Below are 21,091 nucleotides of genomic sequence, written 5' to 3'. Positions count from 1 at the left end.
TAACATTAAGAACCAAATTTAGTTGTTGTATTTATTAAAGTTTATTATTCTATAATATTGTCACACACACACAAAAGCAGAAATATAGAAATAAATATAAATGATATATTTATTATTATACAGAATAATTTAGAACGAGTAATAAACTTTGATTATTTGAGAAGTCATTTTGAGTAAAAAATGTATGAACATAGATCCTGTTCTCAATACTTACAATAGTTACAGAATTTTTAAAATTTGTTTTTTTTTAATATAAAATTTGTTTTATTTGAAATAGTTTTTCTTGAATATATAAATGTTCATATTTTTTATGTTTACGAATTTAGTTATTATATTTCTTGAAGATAAAAGTGAATATTTTACGAAATGTAAAATGCCTATTTTATAAAAATTATCTACTTGTTTCCAAATTTAATACTTCAAACAAGTAGCTCTTAATTTTTTCATACAAATAGAAAAAGATAATTAGAAAATTTAAATAATCAAATTTATTTGAAGTTTGCATTAAAAAATATTCGAATATTGGCAATTTGAACGAAATGTCTGGAAATCAGCAAATTTTCATGAAAATTTTTCCAAGATTTGAGTAGAGACATTGTGGAATATTAATAAATATTTAATTATTTGTTTGAGAAGAGATGAGAAATGGTGAAATATTTTGTACATCATTGTATAATTTAGTAGAAAATAGCAACTGATAATGTTACACTAACATTATTATTGATATAATCGCACAAAAAATTTATGTTTACTTAATATATTATTTATAAAATAAGTTTACAGTGTTTACATATGCACAACAAAGCACTTATATTTTACTTTTGGCTACAGCTGATCAGCTAATGGGAATGTTGAATTCTGCATTAAATATAAGTGAGACGGAAACAATATTTGCATCACGTGGGACATCGACATCACATGGGACATCCTCTCCTGCGTGTGAAGCTACTGGTTGTCCTTCATTACGAAGTCACTCGCATCCTCAACAATCAGTCATGAGAATGATACAGCCGATCTGCCATTATCTCACATCCCAGCTCTCACAACTGTCACAACTCCTGGTAAATATGACCATTATTTATTTTACAGAATATCCTAAATAGAAAAATATTAGCTTAGGATTTAATAATTTTACGATTCGGTTCATTAACAAATGAGTAGTTCGCGGTCAGACAGACAGCAGACGTCAGAAACATGTATATATGATTTTAGGTTATAATATCTTTGTTTGTATTTATGTTACCTGTTCTTGTTTACAGCTCTATAAAAATGAAGTTGATTATATTTGCTTCTGTTAAAATGTAAAGAACGATGGATCATAATGTTGCTTTACTCTTTTTTATAAATTAGAGATAGGATTTAATTGCAACTATCAAGCTTTTTTTATTCATGTTAACCACTGATATATAAGTATGGAATGGGCACTGCGATGCTACGCCCGTAGGTGGAAAACGAGCCTGAGACAGATAGATATTGTGGGATCTCTCTCTCTCTCTCCCTCCCTCCCTCCCTCCCTCCCTCCCACCCACCATCCTTTTGTCCGTTTTTGGACTCATCTCATGAGTCGGAATGTATGTGAAGTTAGCCCCGCACTTTTTGAATTTTTAGTTTTTTTTTATTGTGCCGTATTGTGCTACGTTTGTGCTGTATTGTGCCGCAAACCGCAACTCCGATAAAAAATATTAAATTTTTAAACAAAATAACAATTAATTACTTCAAAAACGCATTTATCAAACTTCTGTAAACTGTGCTGAGTTTTGCTAGATGAGTACAACAAAGAAATGGCCAAAAATGCATAGAAAGTTGCAGGGGTTGAAAATAATGGGCTAAGAGAGAGGGAAAAATAGGGGTAAGAAAAAAATTTTACAATTTAAAATTTTTTAAAATTGTGCCGGGTTGTGCTCGAAGAGTACAATAACTTTTCTTTATGACAAAATGTCCGCAAGTCGTTAGTTTTCGCAGCACAACCATCTAGAGAAAGCAGTTTTTAGGAATTCCAATTTTTAAATCGCTATAACTTTTGAACCGTGACAGGAAATGAAATTTTGCGAATTGTGCTGAGTTGTGCTGGACGGGCACAACAAGAAAACGGCTAAAAAAAATCGAAAGTAGCAGGGGTTGAAAATAATGAGCTAAAGGGGATGAGGGTGAGAAGAAAAATTCGCATTTTCAAATTTTTTAAAATTGTGCCGGATTGTGCTAGGCGAGTACAATAACTTTTGTTAATAACAAAATGTCCGCAAGTCGTTAGTTTTCGCAGCACAACCATCTACAGAAAGCAGTTTTTAGGAATTCCAATTTTTAAATTGCTATAACTTTTGAACCGTGACAGGAAATGAAATTTTGCGACTTGTGCTTTGTTGTGCCCGTCCAGCACAACTCATTTCCTGTCACGGTTTTAAAGTTATAGCGATTTGAAAATCGGAATTCTTAAAAACTGCTTTCTGTAGATGGTTGTGCTGCGTGCCCATTATTTTCAACCCCTGCAACTTTCTATGCATTTTTGGCCATTTCTTTGTTGTACTCATCTAGCAAAACTCAGCACAGTTTACAGAAGTTTGATAAATGCGTTTTTGAAGTAATTAATTGTTATTTTGTTTAAAAATTTAATATTTTTTATCTGCCCAACGAAAAGAGATATGAGTTAGTTCTAACGGCACAACGTGGCACAAATTATTATCTATCAACCAAAAAAAAATGGGTTTATTTCGATAAAAGTGCGGGGCTAGTATAATTTTTTTATTATTTTTTTTCTTAATTGTTATCGAAGTTATCAACGGCACAAGTCAGCACAAATCCAGCACAATACGGCACAATAAAAAAAACTAAAAATTTGAAAAATGCGGGGCTATCAAAGATTTTGTTTTTTTTTTATTTTTTTGAATACGCTTTGAGTTACGGAGTTGCGGTTTGCGGCACAATACAGCACAAACGTAGCACAATACGGCACAAAAAAAAACTAAAAATTCAAAAGTGCGGGGCTAACTTCACATACATGAGTCAGGATCTGATTCTTGTCAAGGGGCGTTGAGACTGGTTTGCAATCCTTTATGTTGAATTTAGTTAGGATCTGATTAATGTAGTGAGATTGGTCGATCCATAGTAGTCTACGTTGGCGATCTCGAGTTATTCGAATTCCTATAGACAATTCTTAACTTCACCTAAGTCTTTCAGCTTGAACTCTTCTCTGAGCTTCTCCTTGATGAAGTGCCTTTGCGTTTGATTGTTGCTGAGAATCAACACATCGTCTACATATATGCCAACGATTAGGATGTTTTTGCCTTGATTCCTTTGATACACATGGATTCGCTGTCGATCTCTTGAAACCTAGACTTCTTAGCACTCTTTCGATCTTCTTGTTCCAACAGCGACTTCCCTGCTTCAATCCGTAAACTGCTTTCTTTAACCTACAAATGTCATGTCTGACTATCTTACCGGGATCTTGACGTATATTTCTTCTTTGAGGTTTCCCTGAAGAAATGCGGTTACGACATCTAAGTGATCAATGTCCAAATCATATTTTGTAGCGAGTGCGAAAAGATACCTGAGAGAGTTGTATCTTATTACCGGTGCGTAGGTTTTTTCATATTCTAATCTTTTCGTCTGAGCACATCCCTTTACAACTAGACGCGCTTTGTATCTCATAACGTCACCATTCTCGTCTTTCTTACTCTTAAAAACCCAGTTAGTCCTAGATAAAACCTATATAATTTTTTGTTTAACGTAAAAAATACTACCAGAAACCATCGTCAAATCAAGGGGCCGAAATTATCGTAATCGTGCCTACCCTCCCCCATGTCCCTAGTACCATTTTACGCTCCGTCTATCTCTTCCTAAGTCTATGGACGAAACGAAGTCTATCATTGTACGGCTCGAGTTTTCAACTTTTTACGCGAACCGAGGTCCACTCCCACCCACCCCTGCTTGCGATACACATATATCAGTAAATTACTTCCCTTAGTACTGACACAAACTGTTATATTTCTCAGTTATATTAATATCTTTTTAATAAACAACGAGCGTCGTGTCGGTTGTAATCTTCACAATATTACTCTGTGACTTTGATAACACAGGAACGTTTTTATTAGTTATGTTCTAAAGTCTTAATTTTGCATCAATTTTGTACTCGCGTATAATTTTGTATTTGTTTGTTTTAATTGTACTTGGCCGTGTTCCTTTTTTCATTCCAAAGTGAATATACATTTAAATGCAGAAAGTTTAAGAAAACATTAATAATGAGGAAAACTTTTTGTCCTTAGAAGTATTTTAATATTTCTGTTTCTCCTAAAACTATGTTGTATTTTGATAAATTGCAGGAGATTATAAAAGAAAGAGAAGAAGAACGGGAGAAGCTGCGGAAGGAATTGCGCAGAAGCAGGGAACGTATACACGCGCTTGACACTGACGTACAGCGTCGTGAATTTTCGGAAATAATAACCACAACAACTCACACGCAAACGATGCTTGGTTAGTACTTTATTTTATTTCATTTTATTTATAATTATTACATTATATTTATAACTTAGTATGATATATATATTAAAAACCAGGTGCATTTAAGAGGATATTTGTTCAAAAGTACTTGAAAAATAGGCCATTTTTGGGATTTTTTTCTCATAAAGTGCAATGTTGCGAAATATTTGTCCTTGATGGATGCCATAATATCTTAAAAACTAATGAAGCGGTTAACTTAAAATTTTACTATCGACATATAGTACTGGACGGAGCATGTGGCAAGATTTCTTTGATCTCTTATCTCTTGAGGGACCTAGAAAAAGAGAAGTAGATGTGTGGGCACGGATCTTTCCTTCTATTTTGTTGTCATTGATTGAGTTGTGTCTAAGGAGAAAGGGAACAGTACCGTATTCTTGTAAGTTGGGAACATTTTTAATGTATTGCTATGTATAAAATTTTTAAGTGCAGCGGCTATCTTTCCAGGTAGCAGGATGACGTCTAAAGACTTCTTATTTGATATATTATTGACGTTAGAAATGTCATTAAGACGTTATTAATACGTTATTTCACATCACTTTGCTACCTAGGTTATGGCTCCGTAACTTCATGAGCCGCTACTACCCACACATCGTCTTGTCTCTTTCTACGTCTCTCAAGACGGTTTCAGTTCCATGCTCCGTCCAGTACTATACAGTGGCGATTAAAAATTTTGGGCCAAACAGATTTTTGTAAATATTTTTCTTTGCACAGCCAGCTCCGATGACCTTGACCTTGACATATGTTATCAAGGACATGATGACCCTGAATAACTTTTCCTTATAACTTAATTGTTGTTCATTGCTTATTTAAAAGTTATGTCTCTCTCTCTCTCTCTCTCTCTCTCTCTCTCTCTCTCTCTCTCTCTCTCTTTCTCTCTCTCTCTCTCTCTCCTCCGGCTCTACAGCCACTTGTGGGTCCTGGCCTTCACAACAATCAACAATTTGCCTCCACGCCGTCCTGTCCATCGTCGTCGACCTCCATGTCTTTGTCCCCAGCACTCTCATGTTGTCTTCTACCTCATCGATCTACCTCTCCCTCGGTCTACCTCTTTTCCGAGTCCCATACAGTTTGCTGTCTAGTATTCTTTTGACACCTCTGTCGCTGTTCATCCGCATTATGTGTCCGGCCCTCAGTCGAGTTGCTTTGGCGCTTCCAACGATATTAGGTTCCTTAAACAAGTCGTACAGTTCGAAATTATAGCGTATACGCCATTCATTAGGGCCGATTTTTAATGGGCCATAAATTTTCCTCAGAAATTTTCTTCGAAGCAGGCGAGTCGGTTTTTGTCTTGTTCTGTTATTGTCCATGCCTCACATCCGTATAGTACAACAGGACGAATCAGCGTTTTATAGATTTTTATCTTGGTTGATCTCAATACCGAGCGGGATCTTATTATTGGTAAGAGTGCATGGTATGCCTTATTGCCCTGGATAATCCTCATCTTTATCTCCTCGCTAATTATGTTATTTTTATTGATTTGCGTCCCCAGGTACTTAAATTCCTCCACCGCCTCAAAGGTGCAGTCTCCACACACCAAATCTCTGCACACTCTTGACTTATTCTTTGCGGTTGTGACTAAGTATTTCGTCTTATCACTATTAATTCTTAGGCCAAATCTGTCCGATTCCCTCTGCAATTCCTCATATACTCTATCAATATCTCTTCTTGATCTTCCCATTACGTCCACGTCGTCTGGGTATGCTAGAATTTGGATCGACCGATTCGTGATGTTTCCTCTGTTCTTCTCACCAGCCCTTCCTTTATTCCTCTTTTTCTCATTGATTTTATCAGTACTCCTCTATCCACCGAATCGAATGCCGCCTTAAGGTCCACGAAACATACTGTCAATTTTTCCCCCTTCTTTTCTAACCTTCTGTTCACCAAGTAGTTCAGTACGTAGATGTTGTCTATTGTTCTCATCCCCCTTCTAAAGCCTGTCTGATTCTGTGGTACTATTCTCTTTTCCTCTATCTCCTCTCTTAACTTCTCGGCCAGAATGGCTGTGTACACCTTATATAAAGACGGCATTATTGTCACCCCTCTATACTCCTCCGCTCTTTTTCCTTCCCCTTTCTTTACGATTGGCGCAATTATTCCCTCCTTCCAGTTTTCCGGCTATCCTCCCTCCTTCCATACCCTGTTAATATATTTCCATGCCCAATCTCCAACTCCTTCCCCCCTCGCTTCCAGACCTCGCCTGGAATCCCATCCCTTCCCATAGCTTTTCCATCCTTTAACTTCCTTATAATTTTCCTCATTTTTTCTAGACTTATCTCCTCTTCCTCCTCTCCTTCCTTTTCCTCTCTCCCACCTTCTTTCCCCATCCTCACCTTCCCTTCCATTTCTCCCAACAGCTTCATGAAGTATTCTTTCTATTCCTCTTCTATTTCTTCCTCAATTCCCCTCCTTTTTTTCTCCCTCCTTATTTACTATCTCCGGTAATTATGCAGTATAGGGGAGGCACCTCCGATGACCTTGACCTTGACATATGTTGTCAAGGTCACCCTCCTGAGTGACCTTCAGAAGGTTTTAGCCGTCGCTCGTTTTTTATTAAAAAGTTATAAACAAAAAAAGTTTCGAAAATATAGCAGTTATTTTAAGTACTGAGAGGCATAAACGACTAATATTACGTTTTTCTTTAACGTGCTTCAATTACGTGCTCACCTGTCGCGTCGCCCCTCTACCCCAGCTATTGTTCGTGCCGTATCCCACCGTATCCTTTGTCCGAGCCCTGTCACATTTTCTCCCTATACTGTCTTTTCTCGCTTTTTCACCACTCTCCCCTCTCTTCTCCACACTCACTCACCTTTGCTCCTCCCTTCTCGCACACTCGCCTTCCTCAGCCTCCTCTGCCTCTCCTTAATCTTCACCTTCTACTCACACACTCTCACACGCTGTCAACTCAATCGTTTCGGAAACGGCTCAGATTCTATATACTATTAAATCACATACATATTATATATATATATATATATATATATATATATATATATATATATGTCTCTTTATAGCCTCTACCAAGAGTATAAAAATATCTTTTTATTTTTTTATAGCAATTTAGGGTAAAAAATTTTGTAAAAAGATAAATTTTTTCTTTAAAACACCAACGTTTCTTTTTATATAGTTTTTTATAAATATTTGAGGTACAGACTATAGAGAAGCCTATTGACTAAAATAAACTTTTTTATTTGCTATGATTATAATGGGCTCAATCATGACACTCATACATCGAGGACAAACACTTCAAAATGGCAGCACTTGCATTGTATATTTTAATAGATATTAATTATTTTTATTCGAAACGAGATAAAAATGATAATAAAGTAACAAATACATATGCAAAGCTACAAGGTTTCTACATTTTTTTCATTTATGAGAAAAAAGGTCTGAAAAATCATTTATACTTTCCAGAAACTTTTTAAGCGAATACCCTGAATTATTGTAAAGCGATTTAATTAAATAAAATATAACAATGTCTTTTTGTAGATGACCTTGTATGCCAAGACAATTGCAGCAGTGACTTCGCTCATCATGATGTAAGAGAGATCTTTCAATTTATATATGCGACTGTGTGCAGTAGATATTACTCACAATTAACAAACATTTTAATCCATTTGTTAATTATTTTATAAGAGGAATAGTAGGGGAGACCGGGGCGGAGTTGTCACTACAATTATCTCGAAATCTGTATGTCGTGTGAACTCGCCATTAATATTGTAAACACTACTTATGGTGCCTATGTAACCAACGGAGTTTAGTGAAATTATATGCCATTTTGTGATTTTCATTAAGGCAAACGTGTTTTCGGAGGTCAAAAGTAAAATTTTTTGTGCGTCGAAAATTTTAAATATTTTAAATATTATTTTCTCTCCGAATCTCAAGATAAGTGATTCTAAAGAGTAATGCATGCTGAACACGAATCCAGTGAAGTTTTTTCATTTTTGTTGATTTTTAATATTTCATGAACGATCAAACTTAAAATCTGTGTCCGGGGCGAAGTCGTCACCAAGCCATATCATGGAGGCTTCGGGCGAAAATCAAAGTCAAAGAAGCAGCAGTGGTTGGATTCCGGCGAGGACTTGGATAATATATATGCTGCGTGTGCTCAGAGATTACAGAATAGAGCTGACGAGAAACAGTGCATTTCGTGCGAACGTAGGGCACATAAGTGTGTACGCTTTTGTTGTAATTATTTTCCGCCATCGTGTTTTTAATTAATGTTTTTATTTTTCTATTAAAAAATAATTAATAAAATATATCCTATCATTTTTCATGATCGGAATTATGAATTTTTATTTAAAATCTTGTCCGAGAATGGAGTAATGACTCCGCCTCAGCAATTTTGACATTTCAATTTTTGCACCTTTGTCGTTTTCATTTTATACCAGTTGAACAAAGCGACGTAAACCAAATTTGTCCTTATAAATTTTGTAGCCAAGGGTTCACTCTTTACAACAGTATTTTACATTTTACTAAAATTATTTGTTTTGTTGTTAAAAATCGGCACCGAAAAAATAGTGACGACTTCGCCCCGGTCTCCCCTATAGTATATAGCATGTTTTTAGAAATATACTGTACATACATGGTATTTCAAAATCCGTACAAAATACATTTTTCAGGCTCCTGGGTAGTCACTGCGGCCATATTGAATTTCTTGCTATCGAGGCGAGAAATTACCCTATTTTATGTTGCGGTATTTTCCGAAATAAAAAGACATTCCAATAAAAATCACTATAGATCGTTTCAGCACACTTCTAAAATTTAACGGATACTATCATTTTCTCTCGACAATAAACAAACAGCCATAAAACGAGGCCTAGACATACGGAAAAACAAGCCATTTGACGACTCGAAAGGAGTGGATAATGTTCCTTCCGCATATGTATTTCTCTTGCAAATCTTACCATACGTTAAATTTTACGAGTTTCACGAATACGTTAAACGTTATAGCACAAGTACAGAGCGAATAATAAAGAAATATAACGCAACGCAAAATAGGTTGTCAACATGTCACAAAGGACAAAATTCTCCATTGGAGAGAGTTATTATTTCTGCCGCGACGGTACGTCGCCACCGTCAACGCAGAGTTCTCGATTTAGGGACCAGGACCTTAAAATTGACAGATTTTTTAACCAATTGATAAATTATTTTTGATAAATTAGGAGATTTTTTTCTTATAAAAAATGTACACACGCACGTTTTGTACACGCACGCACGCACGCACGCACGGACATTTTGTACAGAAGTGTGCGTGCGTGCGTGCGTCCGCAAATAATGGGCGCGTTCAGCAGACCAAGCCGCTCAGTCGAACGTGATTGGCTCTTACTTTTAGAACCAACCAATCAACGCAGAGTGTTGATAAGACGAACTCAACAGTTGTGTCTGCTGAACGCGGCCATTGTTTTACCGAGTATGGGCATTGCAATTTTTAAGCTTAAATTCGGTTTATTAACGAACAGAATACGTTTTAGGTGCCTTTTCATGCTGACGCTCGACGCTCATTTTCAGCGGCAAGAAGGTCGCATGACCACACGTGACGTCGGCGTCAATTGAAATTCATGAAAAGGAAAACAGCGTCAAATTTTCGGCGTCTTCGCGCTGCTTTGGCTTTGACGCTAAAGCTGAGAAAATCCAGCTTTCTTTGCTTGACGCTAGCGTCAGCGCGAAATCACGTGATTTCGCGATACGCTGAAACGAGCGTCCCATGAATTCGCACCTTTTAAGTTATCGAAATACGTACAAAAATTAAAGAAGATATTGAAAATGGCATCTTTGCGTGAACAATACATGTTCGGTTTGTTCGGTTCGGTACCAACATGTACAGACTGGATGTGCAGAAATACGTAATACGTCTGGTATCTTTGAACGTGTTAGGGCGAACCTGTTTGTTACACCCTGTATATACACAGGGTGTATCAGACTACTTGTCCTAGTAGTCCCACCCAATTTTTTTATAAAAGTGATAGGAAATTGGGGAGAAATGTATAGCCCTATATTCTATCCCAAGAATTGAATCGAGATATTTTTGTTTTCTGGAACTGACCAGAAGTAATGACTACTGCGGTCAACTTTAAAATTTAAAATGGAAATATATGTCGTGTAGCAATAGATGTTGAAAAGAAAAACATTTTTTATTTGAATATAATCGCGATATCTCCAACTATTGAGGAGAAAACGATTGGAAAACTGAATGGTGATGGTGTAATAATAACAAAGTTTTGTATCCGAGAAATATTATTTTTATTAAGCATTACAAATGTTCAATGTTTGTTCCGTCTTAATTTAAACAAAGACGGATTCTGTCATTGATGTTATCTATAGCTCGAAGGACTTTTGCATCACTTAATGATCGGCATGCTTCCCGAATTTGTTTAATTTAATCTAAGAATTAAGACGAATTTATTTCCATCTTTGTTTAAATTAAGACGGAAGGCACATTGAACATTTGTAAAAGTAATATTTCTCGTTTCGAATACGAAACTTCGTTACTATTATGACATCATCACCAATTAGTTTTCCAGTCGATTCTCCTCAACGATTGGAGATATCACGATTAGGTATGTTCAAATAAAAGATGTTTCTTTTTTCAAGATCTATTCAACGATACCCTACACGACATATGTTTCCATTAAAAATTTTAAAGTTGTAGCTACTACTTCCGGTCAGTTCCGAAAATCGAAAATACCTTCATTCGATTCTTCGGATAGGATATGGAGCTTAATATTTCTCTCCAATTTCCTCTCACTTCGCGTTTACGAAAAAATTAGATGAGACGGGAATTTGATACTTTTTGTATATATTTACAATTAATCTTATATTAAAACTTTATTAAAATGAATTTCCACCTGAAATTAACTAACAAATTATAATCTTTATATCAATTTGTTTTCTTGAAATTTAGTTTGCAAAGGCATCATTTGAAAACTCTTCTTTTTTGTAGTCGCCGTGGTATATCGTGACGTCAAAGGCGAGAAATCATATGCTGAGAATTCTTGCATGCCATTTTTAAATAATAAGATATTTGGATGAAAAAATACTTCTGATCGATTTAACAACACTTATAAAATATTCCAAAAACTATTTTTTTCCTTGACAGTTAATAAACAGTTGTAAAATAAATATAATACGAAGCTTAATCATACAGGCTAATGCGCATGACTAGGCTTCGTATTATATTTATTTTACGGCTGTTTATTAACTTTCAAGGGAAAAGAATAGTTTTCGGAATATTTTAAAAGTGTTTTAAATCGGTCAAAAGTATTTTTCCATATAAATGTCTGTCATTTCTCGCCTCTGATTTCACGATCTCATATGACCGCGGTGAGATCCCAGAAGCCTTAAATGCTTATAAGCCGAAACTAATTAATGCCTTAACATTTTTCGTTAAGGAAAAATTGATTTCAAATTGACTGCAGAATCTGTCTGTTAAAAGAATTCTGTGGCTTTGGAACATTCTGTATATTACACAATATATAGAAATTGTTTAAAGATATAAGTTATTTATTCTGATTTTATTTCAATTTGGCTGCCATAGAGAATCGTGTATCTTAGCAGTAGGCAATAAAGAAATCAAGTAATCTTGACAAGAGAGATTAGATTAAGAAAATGGTTGACTACGGTTATCTTGTTAACGCTCTTAATTTTTATATTCTTCTTTCTACAGTTCATGTTATAATATATTTTATATATTAGCAGGAGTTTATTAATGCGCATGAAGAAATGGCTACAGACGGGGATGCAGAAAATCTTGAGCTTAAGGCGGAAACTGAAGTGATGGGCGACAGCGTCGGTTGAAACACTGCTGAGAAACATTCTATCGATTATATCTTTCTTGATGCGGTGCATTTCACGAGCGGTGCTGGAACGCTTTCGCATAATGGAAGAAATCAAAATTATTTGTAAAAAGAACTGAAAAACGGACGACGCATATACATGCAAACATATATTGCATATAATTCTTTATCTTGGATGATAATGTCGCAAACATACAGGAGGAACAAAAGTTGTTAGCTGTTTTATTTACTTTATAATTCTTGGGAATTTTGATGCTATATACATTGCATAGTGTTATCTCTTTTAATTATTGAGGATTTAATGCATTACTTCATGAATATATCCTACAGATATTTTATCACGTTCTCAAATAATCCATATTTTGCTCATATAAATGTTCTTTTCACTATTGTTTTTTAATGTAAATTTCTAGGTTGCCTATTTTTTGTGCAATCCGATTTCAAATAAATCTATGAATTGTTAATATGAAAATTTTTTTCAACATAATCCCATGAAAAAATTGCTTGCTGAAGTATCAGACAATATATCCGCAACTTATTATATTAGTGTAATATAATAAGTAAAATAATTGTTATTAATTATAACAAATAATATAATAATTATTAGACATGTTTCGTAAATAATGTCGATTTTTTAATAATAAATACTGAGTAATTAAGATGTCCTATATTATTTGCAACTTATATTTTTGTTAAATGTTTTAAATGTATTTATATTACAATAAAACAGCTAATTTTTTTTGTCTTATTCCTATATTTATCGAAAGATGGATCAATAATTAATGTCTTTACCAAAGATTTTATGTAAATGGATTTACATAATTTGTACTAATCTCTCAAATGCAACTTTTTATACATCATTGCGTTGTGTTGCAAACCGAGTCCTGTATATTACTTTATTATCATTATTCTTACTTAAGAACTCTACATGCAAAGACAAATAGTAAAATAAGAAAAAAAGGAAACTTTGTAAAAAATTCATTTTGATATAATTATTATTAGCTATTATTAATTTCTTCGAAGTTATCAGCCTATAGGCATATAAATTTGAGTTTCAATTATTTCAAAAACAAAAAAATAGTTGAGGAAAGATTAAGGGCCAAAGCACATAACATTGCGTAGCGATATATACGACAGTCGTAATCGTGAACATAAGAAACGCACAAGCTTTGGCGTATTCTGACTGTCAGAATACGCCAAAGCCTGTGCGTTAGGGCCAAAGCACATAACATTACATAGTGATATACGATAGTCGTAGATCGCTAAGTAATGTTATGTGCTTTGACCTTTATGTCCACGACTACAACTGTCGTATATCGCTACGCAATGTTATGTGCTTTGACCCTAACTTGAATTTTTTAATCTTGTACATAAGAAATGTAGAAAGATGCCTTTGCAAGATTTTAAAGAGAAAAGCAAGAAGTAAACAAAAAGTACTGTTTTCTTATCTTTACAAAGTCGTGCATTCAATAGCTACTGTTTATAAATGATAATGATATATTTCCATGTCTTATATCGATCTGGAACAATTAAAAGAATTCAATAAACACATATATTAGGATAATTGTACGATTAGAACTGTTATGTATAATCCATGAGAAAGATCTGCGAATTCAATTTTGCATTATACTTTATTATACTTTACGTTAAAACAAATAATAATTTACGGCTTCCAAAACTCGAGGGCTTCGTTAAGCTAAGCATTGAAATATTTGCAAATTAGTCCAGTATCTAAGATTCTATGAATTCTAAGTTCTACTAGATTCTACTTTCTTTAAGAATTTACAGCTTTGTAACAAAAGCTACGAAATACAAGAATACAAGAATCTTGGGATATAGGAATTCAAGAATCTCAGACTACAAATACATTTTTTATGAAATAGACGGTAGTTTATGTACTTAAAACAAATTTTCTACGTATAATACACACGTACAGATTCATATACAATATATATTAACAGATATGTATATATATGTGACAACTAGTGGCTTCATACAGGATGTCTCAAAACAGATATACTTTGCATAACTTTTTTTCTTTCAATTTACTTTTAAAAACTTTTTAAATAAAAATTTTCAATTTTTTTAAAGCAATTTTAGTAGACTAACTAGTTTTATAAAATAACAAAAAAATAAGATAAGATTTTTCAGAATTCAAATATACTTATAGATTCTAGAATGTAAAGACTTGTAGAATCCGAATATTTGGAATCTGAAAATGTAAGGATTTGAAAAATGAAATTAAAACGTCGGAAGTTTACAAACACCAAAAACATTTAGCAGTGAGTTAAATTTATATTGATATTTTAACTTTCTATAATTTGTATTTGAATCATGAAGTATATTATTTTCTACATACATATTTTTCTGACATTTTTTATATGAATGAATATAATGCTGTTAGATTATAAAGTACAAAAAATGATCTTTTTGCAATATTATACGCAGTAATTTATGTGACATGTACTGTTCCTTTATGTAGAAACTTGTGAAATAAGATTATTCTGACTGTAAGAGGTATTTTAAAAATTCATGATAGCGATTAACTTGTTAAAAGCAAGGAAATACATATAAACAATAGCATTTTATATCCATGTAAATGATTTTTTATCAATGAAATTAAAGCATATTTATAAAATATAGTATAAACTTGGCTGTCAACTTGATAAGTTTCATAGGAATGTGCAACAAATAACCATGCATTTATGCTATTGTTAGATTAATAAGGAAGTTTTTTCACATATACACGCATTCATATACCCATACATGCGGATTCATGCATACTTTTTTATTTAAGCTTTATTTCAAATAAGTCAAATCTAAAATTTTTAGAAGAAGAAATTAAGAAAACTTTTTCTTAGATTGTGAAAAGTTTACTGAATTCAAAGGTGATTATTTTGCTTACAATATTTTTACTTATTTGAATAATTTTTAAATACAAATACCCAACAATTTTGTCTCTTGCTTTAGAAGGTACGATAAATCTGTTTTTGAGAACCGATTCAATAAATAACGATAAATATTACAATTATTGTCATTTTTTTCATGTAATTGCATGACTTTTTTGAACTAATAACAAATATCCTATCTGCTTCAATAAATTAAAGTAATTTTATTTAAAAAGGGTTACTTACATGAATTTGAATTATCCATGATTGTACGGTTGTTTACAATTCCCTTGCTCTTGACATCATTATGAAATAATTAACAGGGAGATGGTTGAATCTTACAATTAAAGTATCACATATGTATGTTAGTGAGTATTTCAAGCAAGATATTAGAGGTTATTGGAGACAATCAATGAGGCAGACAAAATTCTATCAAAATTTAAAATAATTAGTATGACAAGATCACAAAAGCATTTATTCTTTTTTATTGTTAATTTTCTTCCTTTTTTCTTGTTATGTTAATTACAGAGAGGACTCATCTACTTACATAAAATCTTTGCTATTAGAGAACACTGGTAATTCCTAATAATAGTACACGAAAATCATTACAAATGCGATAATTGTATATGTATAAAATATTTGATTACATTATTATAGTTGATATTATTTTATTATATTACTATTATATTGTATAAAAGAGCAGTTGATTTCTGTAATTCTTTGTATTCGTCTTTTTACCGATTACATATATGGAATCTATCTTGAAAAGCTACTGTTGTATTAAGAAAAAGAAGAGGAAAGGAAACATTAAGTAATAAAGAAATGCTTTTAACTCTTGAAACGTATAACTTTATATGTTAACAATTATATATACTTATATATATATATATATATATATATATATATATATATATATTATAGTCAAAGCCCGAAACGCGGGCATTCCTAGGATTGACTAGTCAATCCTAGGAATAACTAATACGGCTGGTCAAAGTTAGAAACTAAGAAAAATCACTTCGGACTTTGACTAGTCAATCCTAGGTGTTGCTTAATTCGGACTTTGTGACTGTTAACAAATAAAATCAAGATTTTTTTTTACTAAATTAAGTTCTTATTGTTAACATAATGTAGCTTTTTATTTACGTTGTAAAGCGAAATTATAAAGTATTGTAACGGCCTGACTTTATCGAACGCGGACTGGTGTGCGGGATCATGAGTCCGATGACAGGCCCAGAGACAATAACCAATTTAGTGAGACATGCAGTAGTTTTATTCACAGTTTAATTATATACCCGAAATGACGCGATATATACAACGAAGAGGTAGTGCGGATGCACTTGATGACGAACGCGGTATCGTTACTCGACGGGCTCGGTATGTTACATTACGTAGTACATAGGCGGCCGCGGTCTCGTTTACTCGACGGGCTCGGTATATTACATAGACGTATTACATATAGGCGGACGCGGTATATTTACAGGTAGTGCCTTTGCACTTGATAACGGCGCGGTATTTAACAACGAACGCGGTAGCGTTACATAGACGTATTCCACGGGCTCGGTATATTACCTAGACGTATTACATGTAGGCGGACGCGGTATATTTACAGGTAGTGCCTTTGCCCTTGATAACGGCGCGGTATTTAACGACGAACGCGGTATAATGCCTGGAGGCTCGCGGATGTCGCAGTATCGCGATGATATGCGTGCGGGAACGCGTAGCGTAGGAAGATTTCCGGAGCCCCGGGGCGGCGGCAGCGAGAGCCCTCGTTGCGAGGCCGAGCGCGCTCGACCCCGCGTAACCGTGCCTTCGGGGTTAAGTTTGAAGGAGTGCGAGAACACCTGAGAGCTCTCAGTCGAGACTCGGAGCACCGGACCTCGTTTGGTGTGTTCCCTGGGAGTCGGGATAGGTTTCGTCTGGAAGAAGCGGAGCTTTTCGACGAAGTCTGTCTTTCTCGCCGGAGCGGCGGTTTATATACCCGCCCGGCGCGGCGGGTTCGCGAGGAGCGCCGATCGTCGCGCTGTGGTGGGGCGGCGCGGCGCCGCGCTCGTCCTCGGGGCGACTCGGCTGCCGTCGTCGCTCGTCGGGAGGCACTGGGTGCCGCGCTTGGCCCGCGCACACGGTGCGTTTGAAATTATATTTAAAATGTGGGCGCACCGCGCCCTGGTCTTCGCCCGACTAGAGTCCCTTTATAAAGGGACTCTACCGGACCCGTCTCAGGAGATCACGAAGAAGAGTAGCCCAACAACCGGTGAGAGAATTTTCAGCGCGCTCAGATCAGTCACCTCACAGAGCTAAGTAAGTTATTAAAAATTGATAAAAGTACATGTGTTTTCAACATCTTAATCAACATATAAATTAATCTATAATTCGATAAACTCATAATTTTTATTTTTCTATTATAAACACTACTTGCATATGGTTTATAGTACGCATTGTACAATTTTTGAAACATTAAAACTTTTCAAGATTAATTTAATTTAAAAACAATTTTTAAATATTAGAGCAAACACGCGCAAGTTTATTACAAATCTAACTTTATAGATTTTTTTATGGATAATCCTTATGTATTTTTTAATGCTCAATAGTGAAAATATTTTTATTGCTTTTTTTATATTGAATTATAACAGGATATATTATTTCTTTATCCCTAGTTCGGTACTCTCCTCAGCGCAGCAAGTACAGCGACTTGCGTTTCCATCGACATCACCATCGTTTGTGAATGATAACACTGAAGATCAGAATGCCGAATACTTGCAAGATATGCGAGATATTTATGCCGAAACCGACCCAGACCTGACTGGTCTCGATGGCTCAAGACGGACCTCTGATCTTTATAGTCCTGAATTAAACCTCGAAGCTCATAGAACAGCGCAAGAGGTAATATATAATTTATTTTATCACTTTATTTTACATAACATTAATAATAACTTAATAATAATTGTTCTTTATCCTTGTTTTTAATTTTGTTTCTCTTGCCTATAGGTGTACAATTGTCTACAAGATCCACCGTCGTCTCCCTTATTGCTTAAGGATCACAGTCACGAGTCTTGTACTTATTTATCAGATCCCAGTTTCACCCGAACGTCAGAGGTACATATAGCTTTTAATTTTTTTGCTGATTAAAAAGAAATTGATTGTAATTGATTAAATTGTAAGAAATATTTGATAGTATAATATACTTGGTTTGGTTCCTTAAATTAGAATTATTTTCCAGGATATTTTTAACAGCCTCGAACAAAGACGTAAAAGTAAGCGACGATCGCACCCGCTCTTGGCCGGTAGTATACTACCACGAGAATCACGAGACACGCAGCTAATCGGAACCATTCCTAATCCTTAATATTACGTATTATATTATTCGTGAATAAAGGCATAATTATAGTCATAATCAAGAGCCTTCATTACTTTGTTGTGCCTACGTACAATCACAACAGATTGTATTCAATAGGACGTTCAATTACCAAAGATACTATGTTAAGCGAAAGATACGCGGCTATAAATAAACTTATTTTATTCAAAGGACAATAAAATATTTTATTTTGTATTCAAATGGACGTTCAATTACCAAAGATACTATGTTAAGCGAAAGACACGCGGCTAATAAACTTATTTTATTCAAAGGACAGTAAAATATTTTATACTGTATTCAATTGGATGTTCAATTACCAAAGATACTATATGTTAAGCGAAAGACACGCGGCTAATAAACTTATTTTATTCAAAGGACAGAAAAATATTTTATGCTGTATTTTATTTTTTAATAATAAACTTGCAAATTAAACATAATATAAGGTACATACGTATTCATTACAATTGTTTTCTTTAATTCTTTTTATTTATATTCACTTATATTATTCATAAATATATATTATATTATTTTTAAATAATATGTTATTAGTTGTATATAAGTTATATATAAATTATACGTTATTTAATTCATACGCTGATTTTGATGATTTTTATTATTAATTATTTTATTTTCCGGTACGAAAGCATTCAAAGTCCGATTCATAGTTTAAACTTATATTTAAGATCATCTTAAGTTTATCTTCAGATACTCCGTATAGCCACCTGAAATAATCCGTATAGCATTTTAAGACGAACTTATGATAACCTTAAATATAAAATGAGATTATCTTGCTCGTTTCGTCACCCGTCGCCGCCATATTGATTGGCAATTTTTGTCCCTCGTCTCCGGCTTCACTATCCCTCTCTTATGCCCGATCTACAATAGCTGTAGTAAGTCTCAAGCTGTAAGAAATTGACCAATTACAGGCGAATGTGAGGAGAATAATCGACTGTGATTGGTCAATTTCTTACATCTTGAGGCTTACTACAGCTTACTACAGCTATTGTAGATCGGGCATTACGCTCCATCCAGATATTCCTACATCCATGAGTGCGGTAGAGTGCGTTGACCAATCAGAAGGCTGCCGCAAGTCGCCTGCGGCAAAATAAAAATTTGTGATTGGTCAACGCACTGCCGCATGGCGTTTCCGCGTCTATGGAGTCTTAGCATAAGGCCATTGCATGTAAGTGCTGGTCTACAACCTTGCTTTAAGTGCCCATATATAATAGGTGTTTTAAGGCCCGGACACATAGAAAAACTTAAGCAGTAAAACTCAAGCAGTAAGCAAATCAGCCAATCACAGTCAAGAACTTAAGGCACGGCCCTAAGGGCCTTGGCACATAGAAAAACTTAAGCAGTTAAACTTAAGCAGTAAGCAAATCAGCCAATTACAGTCAAGAACTTAAAGCACGGCCCTAAGCGGTAGCGAATCCATACCGTTAATTTCTTACTGCTTAAGTTTAACTGCTTAATTTTTTCTATGTGCCAAGGCCCTAAGCGGTAGCAAATCCATACCGTTGATTTCTTACTGCTTAAGTTTAACTGCTTAAGTTTTTTTATGTGCCAAGGCCCTTAAGCCCTAAGCCTTAAGAAATTGTTCAATCACAGTTGTATTTGAGGAGAATAATTGACTGTGATTGGTCAATTTCTTAGGGCTTATGTTAAGACTCCATAGACGCGGAAACGCCATGCGGCAAAGTGCGTTGACCAATCACAAATTTTGATTTTGCCGCAGGCGACTTGCGGCAGCCTTCTGATTGGTCAACGCACTTTACCGCACGGCGTTTCCGCGTCTATGGAGTCTTAGCATTAGGGCTTAAAACACCTATTGTAAACGGGCACTAATGCTAGGTCTACAATGTGAGTCGTAAAGTCGTGAGTCGTAAGAATTGACCAATCACAATCTAATTTGAGCAGAATAATCGACTGTGATTGGTCAATTCTTACGACTCACGACTTTACGACTCGCATTGTAGACCTAGCATTAGTTGTAATAATCGTAAGTGCCCATCTACAATAGGTGTTTTAAGCCCTAAGCCCTAAAAAATTGACCAATCAGTTAATTATTCTCCTCAAATTCAACTGTGATTGAACAATTTCTTAAGGCTTAGGGCTTAAAACACCTATTGTAGATGGGAACTAAGCAGGCCGTAAGAAAATAGAACAATCACAGTCGATTATTCTTCTCGCGCTTGAAGAATAATCGAGTGTGATTGGTCTATTTTCTTACGGCCTTATGATTAAAGCTAAATCTTTGTTACGTGCAATGGCAACCTTTATTTTGCCCTCCTTGCTGGTTTGGATTAGGTTTTTTGGAGGTAAAGCTCCCCCCTCTCCCGCCACGCAGGAGAGGCGAAACCCACTGCAACCACGCATGTACATACATACATACATACACCACATACATATGTACATATTTACTTTGCAATGTATATATTTTATAGATATATTTATTTATAATTGAAAGCCAAGTAATGCATTATAAATACACATAATATTTCAAATTCGCACACTTTGCATGCGCGTGTAGCCACGAAGCATGCGCATGTGGCTACGGGGCATGT

General features: G+C 34.8%; 2 protein-coding genes across 7 annotated transcripts in view; both read left to right on the top strand.

The window, feature by feature from the left end:
• Rhogef2 (Rho guanine nucleotide exchange factor 2) overlaps window positions 1–16,016 on the top strand; it is a 90,441-nt gene extending 74,425 nt beyond the window's left edge. For 4 of the 6 annotated variants that reach the window (XM_077416463.1, XM_077416460.1, XM_077416461.1 and 1 more), the window contains 4 exons: window positions 832–1,061; window positions 4,317–4,467; window positions 7,981–8,030; window positions 12,187–16,016. In XM_077416463.1, coding sequence (XP_077272589.1) covers window positions 832–1,061; window positions 4,317–4,467; window positions 7,981–8,030; window positions 12,187–12,288 — 533 coding nt within the window. In that variant the 3' untranslated portion in view covers window positions 12,289–16,016. The remainder of the gene's footprint in view (window positions 1–831; window positions 1,062–4,316; window positions 4,468–7,980; window positions 8,031–12,186) is intronic. The other 2 variants (XM_077416462.1, XM_077416459.1) reach the window with 1 other exon arrangement.
• A 91-nt stretch (window positions 16,017–16,107) lies between these two features.
• LOC143903089 (uncharacterized) lies at window positions 16,108–19,855 on the top strand. The gene is made up of 4 exons (XM_077416482.1): window positions 16,108–17,473; window positions 17,830–18,055; window positions 18,161–18,268; window positions 18,393–19,855. Exons 2-4 carry the CDS (start codon window positions 17,939–17,941, stop codon window positions 18,516–18,518), a joined length of 351 nt encoding a protein of 116 aa, XP_077272608.1. The 5' UTR covers window positions 16,108–17,473; window positions 17,830–17,938; the 3' UTR covers window positions 18,519–19,855.
• Window positions 19,856–21,091: the final 1,236 nt, after the last annotated feature.

This window comes from Temnothorax americanus, unplaced genomic scaffold (genome assembly GCF_048541705.1).
Source record: "Temnothorax americanus isolate GAGA-0224 unplaced genomic scaffold, ASM4854170v1 Scaffold43, whole genome shotgun sequence".
Taxonomy (NCBI): Eukaryota; Metazoa; Arthropoda; class Insecta; order Hymenoptera; family Formicidae; genus Temnothorax; species Temnothorax americanus.
This window is presented reverse-complemented; position numbering and strand designations above follow the sequence as displayed.